The 12,227-nt window shown below is 53.6% G+C and overlaps 1 protein-coding gene and 1 non-coding gene across 15 annotated transcripts in view; both read right to left on the bottom strand.

Moving 5' to 3' along the window:
- The window catches only part of MED24 (mediator complex subunit 24), a 32,005-nt gene that overhangs the window by 3,978 nt on the left and 15,800 nt on the right, over positions 1-12,227 (bottom strand). For 9 of the 14 annotated variants that reach the window (XM_055258185.2, XM_055258183.2, XM_055258182.2 and 6 more), the window contains 14 exons: positions 11,317-11,428; positions 11,017-11,167; positions 10,610-10,723; positions 10,004-10,051; positions 9,485-9,567; positions 9,106-9,192; positions 7,372-7,483; positions 5,838-5,980; positions 4,931-4,968; positions 4,406-4,488; positions 3,866-4,044; positions 3,657-3,756; positions 3,166-3,341; positions 111-375 (listed from right to left, as the gene is read on the bottom strand). In XM_055258185.2, the coding sequence (XP_055114160.1) occupies positions 111-375; positions 3,166-3,341; positions 3,657-3,756; positions 3,866-4,044; positions 4,406-4,488; positions 4,931-4,968; positions 5,838-5,980; positions 7,372-7,483; positions 9,106-9,192; positions 9,485-9,567; positions 10,004-10,051; positions 10,610-10,723; positions 11,017-11,167; positions 11,317-11,428 (1,691 nt within the window). Of the gene's footprint in view, positions 1-110; positions 376-3,165; positions 3,342-3,656; positions 3,757-3,865; positions 4,045-4,405; positions 4,489-4,930; positions 4,969-5,837; positions 6,017-7,371; positions 7,484-9,105; positions 9,193-9,484; positions 9,568-10,003; positions 10,052-10,609; positions 10,724-11,016; positions 11,168-11,316; positions 11,429-12,227 lie in introns of all 14 variants that reach the window. The other 5 variants (XM_063628285.1, XM_063628289.1, XM_063628288.1 and 2 more) reach the window with 1 other exon arrangement.
- On the bottom strand, positions 4,565-4,668 carry LOC129470881 (small nucleolar RNA SNORD124). Its single transcript, XR_008653398.1, has one exon. It is a non-coding gene; the product is annotated as a small nucleolar RNA SNORD124 (small nucleolar RNA).

Raw genomic sequence — 12,227 nt, forward strand, 5'->3', positions numbered from 1 at the left:
AGGCCACCTGGCTCACGGCAGCCTCTCAGGGAAGCCTGGCAGACCAGGCCAGGTGTGGGGAGCCAGGGGACAGGACCCATGTCGGCCCACAGCCACTCCAGCCTAAGTACCTTAATCAGGTTGTTGCAGAACCAGTAGACACCGCCCATGTGCAGCAGGGTGTCAAAGATGTGGATGGAGCGGCTGTCCACCCAGCCCTTCTCCAGCACCTTGGCAAAGATGTCCGTCAGCACCTCCTTGATGGGCCGCTTGGGGGGCAGCAAGTTCCAGTAGGGCATCGTGTCCACCCCAGTGGAGGGAAACTTGATCTGCGTGGCTGTCTGCTGCAGCACGTCAGCACACATGCGCTCCAGGATCGAGTTCATGATCACCACCCTGGGGGAGGGCCAAGAGGACCTGAGGCTCAGGTGCCACTGTAGGGTGGGGAGGGAGAGGAGGGAACACCCATGCCAGACTTTCCCCTGGACTTGGGTTACGAAAATCTCCCTGAGGCATTAACCCAGTTTCGCGCTGGGGGAGGGTACACCCCGGGGCGACCTGGCCCCTGCTCTGCTCCTGGCAGGTCTCTCACCTGCAGGACACAAAGCCTATAAATAGGGACTGGGGAGGGGCTTTCCTCCCCCTGGCCATTCCAGCCTGATATTCACATTTTCTTTTATTCTCCAACTTCCCCCATCCCCCAGGCCTGGGCCCTGCCAACCTGCCACATAAATAAACACAATCACTTCCCCCTAGGCTGAGTGCTTGGGGGTCCCCGCCCAGCCCTGGCCTCCTCCCAAAGTAAACTGTTCCTTCCAGGAGAGGCCCAAGGGCTGCCCCACAGGACTCTTCCCGGCCCCTGGTAGCTGGGCAGACAGAAGTGTGTATCCAGGAATTTCCTCATGGAAAGAGGCTTCAGAAGTGAATACAGACCCGGGCGAGTGCTGACTGTTCCTGGAATGCAGGGTGGCTCTGGGAAAGTTGCTATGACTTTTAGAGCCACTTTTCCCACCTGTACAATGGAGCCACAGACTTCCCACTACCCCTTACCCAGATAGGACTTAGGGTGCTTAGAATGGGTTACACCAGAGCAAAAACTCCCTATTTGGCAGGGCGGGGCGTGGGGGGACGTGGCGGAGAAATGAGAGAAGAAAGGAAAAAAGAAGGAAGCAAGGGGAAAACGAGATGTGCTTTTCTAGACCGTCCAAACCTCATTCAGCTCAATGCTTCCCCTTCTCCCTATTAAGACATTCTCAGGCCCGGTGTGGCGGCTCACGCCTATAATTCCAGCACTTTGGGAGGCTGAGGCAGGAAGATCACCTGAAGTCAGGAGTTCGAGACCAGCCTGGCCAACATGGTGAAACCCCACCTCTACTAAAAATACAAAAATTAGCCGGGTGTGGTGGCGCATGCCTGTAATCCCGGCTACTCAGGAGGCTGAGACAGGAGAATCTCTTGAACCCAAGAGGCGGAGGTTGCAGTGAGCCGAGATCATGCCACAGCACTCCAGCCTGGGCGACAGAGCGAAACACCATCTCAAAAATAAATAAATAAATAAATAAATAAATAAATAAATAAATAAATAAATAAATAAAATAAAGACATCCTCAACGTTGCCATAAAGACATGGCAACACCCAAAACGTATTGGCTGGTAAACACCCATGTTCACAGCAGCACTATTCACTATAGCCCAAAGATGGAAGCAACTGAAGTGTTCACTGACAGAAGAGGGATCAAGATGTGGTATAGCCACACAACAGAGGTTTTTTTTGTTTTTGTTTTGTTTTTTGAGACAGAGTCTCACTCTTTCACCCAGGCTGGAGTGCAGTGGAACGATCTTGGCTCACTGCAACCTCCGCTTCCTGGGTTCAAGTGATTCTCCTGTCTCAGCCTCCCAAGTAGCTGGGATTACAGGCACCTGCCACCACTCCCTGCTCATTTTCGTACTTTTAGTAAAGCCAAGGTTTCACCATGTTGGTCAGGCTGGCCTTAAACTCCTGACCTCAACTGAGCCTCAGCCTCCCAAAGTGCTAGGATTGCAGGCGTGAGCCACCACGCCCGGCCCACAACAGAGTATTATTCAGCCTTCAAAAGGAAGGAATTCCTGTCACGTGCTACTACATGGATGAGCTTTGAGGACATCATGCTGAGTGAAGTCAGCCAGTCACGAAAAGGCAAGGACTGTATGATTCCAGTTAAATGAGGCATCTAAAAAGTAGTCAAATTCAGCAGGGCACGGTGGGTCACGCCTGTAATCCCAGCACTTTGGGAGTCCACAGTGAGAGGATCACTCCAGGCCAGGAGTTCAAGACCTGGCAATATAGTGAGACCCTGTCTCTACAAAGACTAGAAAAATTAGCCGGCTGTGGGCCTGCAGTCCCAGCTACTTGGGAGGCTGAGGCGAGAGGATCACTTGAGCCCAGGAGTTTGAGGTTGCAGTGAGACTCACTCTGATCTGGGCAAGAGTAAGACCTTGTCTCAAAAAAAAAAAAAAAAAAGTATAAAGTAGTCAAATTCCTAGACACACAAAGTAAAATGTTAGTTACCAGGAGCTGGAGGGAGGGGAAAATGGGAAGCTATTGTTCGGTGGGTATGGAGTTTCAGAGATGCAAGAAAGTTCTGGAGACCTGTTACACAACAGTGTGAATACACTTAACACTACTGAACAGTACACTTAAACATGGCTAAGATGGCAAATCTTATGTGTTTTTTACAATTAAAAAAAGCAAACAATTTATTGGTTGGGTGAATGAACTCAATGTAGCTGGTCACCAGGGAAGTCCTCCAAGCCTCTGAAGAGCCAGGGCAGGAAACTGTCCTAAGAGATAACTGAGGGTGGGGGATGGCCTGTAAAATCTACAGACAGGTTCCTAGCTCCTAGACAGTCATACAGCTTTGTTCTTTTGGGAGCCAGTTGTCTTGAACTTGAGTCTCTGCGGGCAGACCCTGTTTGGGGTCTGCATTTCTGACAACACCGCAGGTGCTGGCATATTTAAACGCTTCTGCCACAGAGACACAGCACATGTTTGCCGAGTCAGGTGAGTGAACGCATGAATAGGAAAGTGAGTGAGTGAGCAAGTAGCATGTTTGCAAAGGTCAGAAAAGAGAGGGGTGCTTGTTATTGGATGTGCTGACTTCTCACAACACACTTGAAGGGTCTGAGAAGGGAAGGCGGGTTACTGACCTCTCATTGTAGAACTGCAGGGTGTTCTCACTAAACAGTGGCCCTGCCAGCTGGCGGATCATCTGCAGCGACTTCTCACGCTCATCCAGCCCCAGCATCCGGACGTGGGCCACAAGCCAAGCCACAGCACACACCGCCAGACTGCATACCTTCCCTTTGATGTTATCAGTGATTTTCTAGGGGAGACGGAAAGGTGATGGGCTACCATCTATCTCCCTTTCTTGAGCCAACATCACCTTCTCAGCCTCTGCGGGCAGCTAAGTGCAGCGGGTGGAGTCCCGGGCCACATTCCACACCTCTCTCCACAAGTTTGATCTTCCCAGAGCTACCTGGGCCAGAGGGAGTGGCTAAGACAACGATTACACAAAATATCAATATCAAAACATGAGCTCCTGGATTAAAGGTCTTCTTGCCCTTACGAAATATAACAAGTCATCACTGGCTGGCTCTGTATCTCAGGGGAGCAAAGGCTGCTGGGAAGGCAGGGCTACCTGGATGGACTCGAAGGCCAGGACCCCATTCTCCCAGGCATTGAGGATTTCCAAGATGGCAGCTGAGATGCTGAGACAGGCCTCATGCCACTTCATCTGCCTGCGGGTGTGCAGAGAAGTCAGCAAAGGGGAGCAGGGGACGGGCTCAGGGAGCGGGTCTTGACCCTGCCCCTACCGCCACCCTTGGAGTGGGCGCCCGGGCCACTGACACCAGCTTCATCTCCGAGGAATTGTTGAGCAGGGCCACCAGGGACTCCACTTTGGTGGAGTCGGGGCGGAAGCAAGGGTGGTCAGGGTTCAGGATCTTGCCCTCCTCAGGCATGCAGGTCTGCATCCAGGTCTCGAAGAAGGGCACCTCAGCTCCTGTGCGCGACTCGGACAGAATCACCTGGGAAAGGGGAAGAGGGGCACCAGCCGAGTGGGGAGGGCGCGGCGCCTGCCAGCGCTGGACCTGGGGCTGCACTGTTTCCCGCCAGGCTGCTGCTCCAGCCCAGCCCAACCCAAAGACTGGGGACGGGGCGAACTGGTCTAAGGGAACCAGACGGGGGGGGCAATGCTGCCACCTAGTGGTCAATGTGAACATGGGGCTGAAGGGGCCTCTACGGACTCCAGCCTGGGTGGGCACCTGGTTTCTGAGGCCCACAGAACTAACTGGCTGAGAGGCTGTGGGGGCCCAGGCGGTGAGGTGGGGAGAGTTCCGGTTTACCTCCTTCCCCTGAGCCCCCGTCCAGGTCGCTCCCCTCTCTCACCTCTGAACCATAGGTCTGGGCCACATGGCACAGCATGAGGAAGGAGATGTCAAACAGCAGGGCCCGCACGGAGGCCGGTTTGGCTGTGGAAGGACAGGAAGGCTGAGCTCCCAGATGAGGGCAGTGGGGAGCCCGTGTCTGGGTCCACAGGGATTGGGATTTGCCTCTAGGAAGGTCAGGGACCAAGTGGCTCCTTCAAAGCTCTGAGGCTCAGAATCCTTTTCTTGAGTCTCAACTGGAACATCATCCCTTCCTTGAGACCAAAGACCCCCAGCACCCTCTCCTGGCATACCCAACTAAGTCATAAAGGGATGAGGGGGGAAGGAGACACACGGATGGTCTGGGAAGAATCCTTTTCCAGCATTATCCACTTTCAAGCTCTGTGGAAGCTTCCATTGGTCATGGCTCTGAGGAGGGAGCACAGCCTCCCCGTGTTGAGCCTGGGAGCCCTCCTCCCTCCCACACTCTCCCGCCACACCCCTCCTGAGGGCCCACTGGGCCTGCGGATGCACAGGGCTGACTTACTGCTTTCTTCGCTGCCATAGGTTGTGAATTCATTCAAACTGAAAGGAATGGAGACAGGTTGCATTGACCAGGGCATGAGCTGAGCAGTAGCTGGGTGCTGGGGCTACACATGCTCAGAGAGCGGTCGCTAGAGTATGAGTTACTGGTTAAACTTAAAATGAGACACATTGCTACAGAAAAAAGGTTTTTTTGGTTTTGTTTTTTTTTTTTTTTTTTTTTTGAGACGGAGTCTCGCTCTGTCACCCAGGCTGGAGTGCAGTGGCACAATCTCAGCTCACTGCAACCTCCGCCTCCGTTCAAGCAATTCTTCTGCCTCAGTCTCCCAAACAGCTGGGATTACAGGTGCCCGCCACCACACCCGGCTAATTTTTTGTATTTTTAGTAGAGACAGGGTTTCACCAAGTTGGCCAGGCTGGTCTTGAACTCCTGACCTCAGGTGATCCGCCCACCTCGGCCTCCCTAAGTGCTAGGATTACAGGCGTGAGCCACCGCACCCAGCCAGAAGGATTTTTATTATTAGATTTCCAAGGCCTAGAGAATGGCTCACTGAATGGAACCATTCTATATATGTCAAATTCCAGGGCAACCAAAAAAGGCAACAGAATTTGAGAGCCCCTTATTAATAACTGGGCATACTCGGAATTCCTCCGTGCCCAATGTTCAACACCTCAACCCTTACCCTCATCTCTTTACCAAACATGTCCACTCCATCCTCAGCTGAAGAGAAAGGAACACTTAGGTCGCAAGAACAGGCCCTTCCTCCAAGATCTCCAGCCAGGATGCTCTGCCTAGGCCCGTGGGTGTCTGGATGAGACCCAGACCCAGGCACCTGACTCCTACCCTGCTACCTCCTCCCAACACGCAGCCTCCCCGCATGCCCTGGGGTCGGGGGCTTGGCCTTCCTCACTTGATGAATTTCCGGGCGAAGGATTTCAGCTTTCCAGTGGCGGCGGCGGCAGCCAGCAGCAAGTCCAGACTCTTCCCGGACAGCATGTGGCCCAGGACTCCTAGCAGTCCCTCTGGTGACTTAGAGTGGTCTGCATCCATCGTCTGGGGACAGGACAGGAAATCAAGTCCTGAAGAACACTGAAGACCCCCCACCCAAGATACAGCCTAGCCACATTTTCTCTCTTTCACAACCTGGAATGTAATCTACATCTTTCTGACTTCAATCTGGAAAATCATTCCTAAAACCCACCCTTGCTCTCCGATCCATCCCTCTCATCTACACTGGCATGCAGGTGGTGAGGTTGGAGTGGGCAAGGTCACGGCTAGGATCTTCTCTGTCCTTTCCTTTTTTAGACGGAGTCTCGCTCTATCGCCCAGGCTGGAGTGCAGTGGCGCGATCTCGGCTCACTGCAACCTCTGCCCCCTCAGGTTCAGCGATTCTCCTGCCTCAGCCTCCCAAGTAACTGGGATTACAGGCATGCACCATCACACCCAGTGAATTTTGTGTTTTTAGTAGAGACTGGGTTTCACCACGTTGGCCAAGCTGGTCTCAAACTCCTGACCTCAAGTGATCTTCCCACCTCAGCCTCCCAAAATGCTGGGATTACAGGCGTAAGCCACCGCACCCACGTCTCTGTTGTTTCCACGTGAGACAGCCTAAGTGAAAGTGCCTACTGCAGTGCCTGGTGTACAAATGATGCACCCACTGGTTAGCATTCAGTGGTAGCTGCCCTTGCCTCCCCTTTCACTACCTCCAAAGTGACTATGTATAAAAGCTAAAGGGGGCCAGGCGCAGTGGCTCACGCCTGTAATCCCAGCACTTTGGGAGGCCGAGGCAGGCAGATCACGAGGTCAGGAGATCGAGACCATCCTGGCTAACACGGTGAAACCGTCTCTACTAAAAATACAAAAAATTAGCTGGGCTTGGTGGCGGGCACCTGTAGTCCCAGCTACTCGCCAGGCTGAGGCAGGAAAATGGCGTGAACCTGGGAGGTGGAGCTTGCAGCAAGCCAAGATCGCGCCACTGCACTCCAGCCTGGGCGACACAGCGAAACTCCGTCTCAAAAAAAAAAAAAAAAAAAAAGGAGGCCGGGCCCGGTGGCTCACGCTTGTAATCCCAGCATTTTGGGAGGCCGAGGCGGGCGGATCACGAGGTCAGGAGATCGAGGCCATCCTGGCTAACACAGTGAAACCCCGTTTCTACTAAAAAATACAAAAAATTAGCCGGGCATGGTGGCGGGCGCCTGTAGTCCCAGCTACGTGGACAGGCTGAGGCAGGAGAATGGCGTGAACCCGGGAGGCGGAGCTTGCAGTGAGCCGAGATTGCGCCACTGCACTCCAGCCTGGGTGACAGAGCGAGACTCCATCTCAAAAAAAAAAAAAAAAGCTAAAGGAGACAGAAGTCTGTGGCCTCTGTTTATTTATCTGCAAGCAGATGGAGCACTGGGAAGAAGAAAGAGAAGACTGTGGTGGCCAGGGAAGGGCACACTCACCTTGAGGATGTTTGTGACAGTGGGCTCCGCCCGGAGGATCAGCTGAATGTTGGGCTGGATGTTGGCATTCTCTCCCGATTTCTGCTGGGGTGCGTGCTCTCGGTCCGCTTTGCTGTGGACATCACCAGTTGGCCAAGGAAGGGAAGAGGAATGAAGAGAAATTCTTGACACGTTCCCTCGTTCAAGCCCGGAAGGAAATGTGCAGAGGAGGTGGGAAGCATGTAAGAACCTCCGAGGTTGGGGTGAAGTTTATGGAAGCATAGTCAATGTTGCAATCACTGATTTATCATTAGTCTTTTTCCCCTTTTTTTTTTTTGAGACAGATCTCACTCTGTTGCCCGGGCTGGAGTACAGTGGTGCTCACTGCAGCCTCTGCCTCCAGAGTAGCTGGGCACTCACCACCACGCCTGGCTACTTTTTTGTATTTTTAGTAGAGACGGGGTTTCACCATGTTCTACTGGTCTCAAACTCCTGACCTCAGGTGATCCACCCACCTTGGCCTCCCAAAGTCCTGGGATTACAGGTAAGCCAGCGTGCCTGGCAATTTATCATTAGTCTTTTTTTTTTTTTTTTTTTGAGACAGAGTCTCGCTCTGTCACCCATGCTGGAATGCAGTGGCGCGATCTCAGCTCAGTACAACCTCTGCCTTCCGGGTTCAAGCGATTCTCCTGCCTCAGCCTCCTGAGTAGCTGGAATTACAAGTGTATACCATCGTGCCCGGCTAATTTTTGTATTTTTAGTAGAGATGGGGTTTCACCACGTTGGCCAGGCTGGTCTTGAACTCCTGACCTCATGATCCGCCCGCCTTGGCCTCCCAAATGCTGGGATTACAGGTGTGAGCCACCGCACCTGGCCTATCATTAGTCTTAAATGCTCTGAAAGTGGGGCCGGGCGCAGTGGCTCATGCCTGTAATCCCAGCACTTTCGGAGGCCGAGGTAGGCGGATCACGAGGTCAAGAGATCGAGACCATCCTGGCTAACACAGTGAAACCCCATCTCTACTAAAAATACAAAAAATTAGCCGGGTGAGGTGGCAGGCGCCCGTAGTCCCAGCTACCCGGGAGGCTGAGGCAGGAGAATGGCGTGAACCCCGGGAGGTAGAGCTTGCAGTGAGCCGAGATTGCGCCACTGCACTCCAGCCTGGGTGAAAGAGCGAGACTCCTTCTCAAAAAAAAAAAAAAAAAAAAATGCTCTGAAAGCACATTTAAGATTAAAGGAAGATTCAGGATTTTTATTTATTTTTTTTTTTTTGAGACAAGGTCTCACTCTATTGCCCAGGCTGGGGTGCAGTGGCATGATTTCGCCTCACCACAATCTCCACCTCCCGGATTCAAGCAATTCTTGTGCCTCAGCCTCCAGAGTAGCTGAGATTACAGGCACACACCACCACGCCCGGCTGATTTTTGTATTTTTAGTAGACATGGGGTTTTGCCATGTTGGGCAGGCTGGTCTTGAACTCCTGGCCTCCAAGTAATCCACCCGCCTCCAGCCTAGGATTTTTACTTTTATCACAAAGATGGGTATGAGTTAAAGAGCAGTGACTAAGAGTGTAAAACTCTGGTCTGAAGACACCCGTGCTTTCTTTTCCTTCCTGTTCCCTGTACCCCCAGGCACGGTCCCAGTCACTTGCAGCCCAGACTTTCGACAGGAGGTTGAAAGGCACTCAGCAGCCCCGCCATAACAAGAGAGAAGTCAAGGGGGCTCTTGGGGTAGCACAGGTGCGCTCCCACTTACCGCTTAGCCATAAGGTTGTTGACGCTGGCCTCAGACAGAAGCCCCTGCTTGCCACATTCTTGGAGCAGGAAGTTTGTACAGTCACAACTGTGAGGGAAAAAGATGCTGAGGGAACTGGGCACCTGGCTAGGATGGTGAGGGGTGGGAGTGGCAGGTCCCTGAGCAGCATCCTCCCTCTTTCAGGATGAGGACAATCTGGAGTGCCTGAGGGACGGTAGAGGGGCTCTGGGGACTTGGCAACTATGGGCTGCTGCTTCCTGCCCCTGCCAAGGGGAGTGAACAAGGAGACAGAGTCCCCTGAGGCTTCTCTGGCACAGCGATCAGGGGAAGAGCCCCGAACGCCTTCCAGTAGGGCGGGGGTGACCAGGGGAGCTCATACTTGCAGCGCTGGTCAGCTTTGTCCAGCAAGGGTGTGAGCTTCAGCAGGAACTCAAAAGCACAGTTCACATCCTCAGTGAAGTCCTAGAAAGAGGCAGAAGTGTCCATCTGGTTTCCAGGGCCACCAGGCCCTGATCATCTCAGGCAACCTTGTCTGCTGGAGGCATCGGCCTGAGCTGCCTGGCTGCTTTCTGCCTGGAGCCTGGGTGTATGTTGTGGGTGCAGGCAGATGATGAAGCACACACACTGGCTGAAGCACACGCACACGCTGAAGCACACACACACTGAAGCACACAGGCTGAAACACACACACTGAAGCACACACACACACTGAAGCACGCACGCACTGAAGCACATGCACATGCTGAAGCATGCACATTGTGAAGCATGTGCACACTGAGGTGTACACTCGCATCCGGCTCTCTTCCAGGCATGAGAACACTGCCCAGCTGGGGCCTGAAGGACCCTCCCCTTTGCCCTTGTTTCTGCTCCCATGCCTCCATCTCAATCCCCAACTCACCTTGTCTCCATGAGAGTACTTCTTCAACTTCACCAAAACCTGTGGAATCTAGGGGGTTAGGCAGGGGGAAAAACAGGAAGATCCATTTCTTTTCTCTTTCATCTACCCCTGAAGGCATCCCCCCCGACCCCCTGCTCCAGGAAGAGAGACAGAACAGTCCTACCCTGGGAGTGAGAGCACATTTAGTGCTAAATGAGAAAGCCAATAGGTGCCCAGGCCCCTGATGCCCCCAGGCCTAGCCACAGGACACAAGCATCCTGCACCTCTGCTAGCTCAACAGAAAAAAATGCCATAAGCAAAAGTGGATTCCCAGCTTCAAGGAGGACTGGGGCCCCTTTCCCTGGCTCTCTTCACTGTCCTGCACCAATCTGTCTGATGACCAAGCTAAACTGCACCTCTGTGGTAAGAAACAACAGAGTCTGCCAAATGGGCTAAATATAGCCCTGGCACTTTCAGAGAAAATGATCAATGGGAACTTGCGCTGGGATACCTGGCAGGCTGGGCCCAGTGCCCACAGGGAGGAACACAGGGCAAAGGTCCAGGGTGCCACTGCTCTTGCTAAGAACCATTCCTAGACTGGCTCTGCACCTCCCACATCCCCAGTACCTTGAGGAAAGTGAAAGCTGTCCACTTGAGCTCCTCCGTACCCTCGGGAGACTCAATGAGCCCCACGAAGCAAGCTTTCCAGATCTCCAGGACAAAAAGTGGGGTGGGGATATGCTGTGGGAAGAGCCAAGGACAAGGCCTAAGAGGGTGCCCGTACCCCGTCACCCTTCTGCGGACTCCGAGGATTTGGCTGGGTCAGGGACTGCATGGCAGAGTCACTGCCCAGCTGTGTGCTGAGAACCAGGGGCGTAAGGTCCAATGACAGAAGTGTGCACGACTGGCACCCACTTTCCGTCATGGAGCAGGAGAAACCCCATTTCTCCCAGGGAGGACCAGAAGAATCCTCCCTCCTGCCCTCAACAGGCTGGCCCGCCTTGGAGAAGGGAGAGCCACTCGGCCCCTCCCACCTGCATGCGCTTCACCATCGTCAGCTGCTCCACCAGGGACTGCGTCTCGCCTGTCAGGTTCATGGTGCCCTCGAGCAGGATCACGGCATGGACAGTGGGGAAGCCGGTCTTGTGCATCTGCTCCGCATGCACAGACAGCATCGTGGGGATGCTGAGGGGTCACAAACACAGGGGACAGTGTTTGAGGGGCCAAAGGTGAAGGCAGAGAGGATGGCACCAGGGGCTACATCTTCCCACCCCAGGGCGTGTCCTCCCTCTCCCTCCACCACCCTCCACCACCATCCCCCAGGGAGCCAGCACCTCCTAATGAGGGTGCCGCACTGCTCGGCCTGGCTCCGGAGCTGCGGGTTGCTGAGATTGGCCAGGATCTCTCCAAGTTTCAAGAGAGAATGCTCGATGGCAGTCCAAGAAGCTGGCAGAGGGAAGGAAGTACAGAAACGTGATGGGAAACAGGGGAGAAGGAGCGCCTGGCCCTGAACTCCTCGATTTTGGCACCCCCTCCGGCACATGAAACCACACAGGAAGGCTTCCCCTGAGGATGACAGGGAGGGTGGGGCCTGAGGGCAGCATGCACTGTTTCCAGAAGCGGGGTGGGCACCTAGAGCTGGAAACCCCAGAGACCATTCCCAGAGGCCTGACTTCCAGGGGACACAGCCAGCTGACTTCAGAAGGCATGGCATCACACAAGCTCAGGAGAGAGAGGCAGAGGGAGGCCAGAATCCAGTGGCTGGAACAGGGAGGGCAGTCACAAATCACTCGAGGAGTGGGCGGATCCCAAAGTCCAGTCTTGCAGAGGCTGTCACTCTCCTCTGGGGGAGCTGGGTCCCTAAATGGCCTTCTCATTCTCAACCACTCCCTCATCTAGGCATTGCCTTTGCTGCCCTCCCCTGCTGAAGGCCTCTCACTCTCTCTCAAACTCCCACCACACTCTAAGCTTCTGTTCAAGCCCCAGTTCCTTTAGCAACTCACCCAACTGGTCTAACTCACTTCCTTCCTTAATGCCCACACTCATGGTCTAAGCCATATCGGTTAGCACTGAATTATAAGTTACTTATCCTAGTTACAACTCCAGAGGGTCAAATGATGAATAATGGCACCAACTAGCCCATTAACCTCCATGGAGCATAAAAGGGGAAAAAAAAGACAAGACCTGAGATCCATTAAAATTCAGTATTCATCCGATTTTCAGCCAATAAACATTTATCAAGGGC

This window comes from Symphalangus syndactylus, chromosome 20, assembly GCF_028878055.3.
Source record: "Symphalangus syndactylus isolate Jambi chromosome 20, NHGRI_mSymSyn1-v2.1_pri, whole genome shotgun sequence".
Classification (NCBI taxonomy): domain Eukaryota; kingdom Metazoa; phylum Chordata; class Mammalia; order Primates; family Hylobatidae; genus Symphalangus; species Symphalangus syndactylus.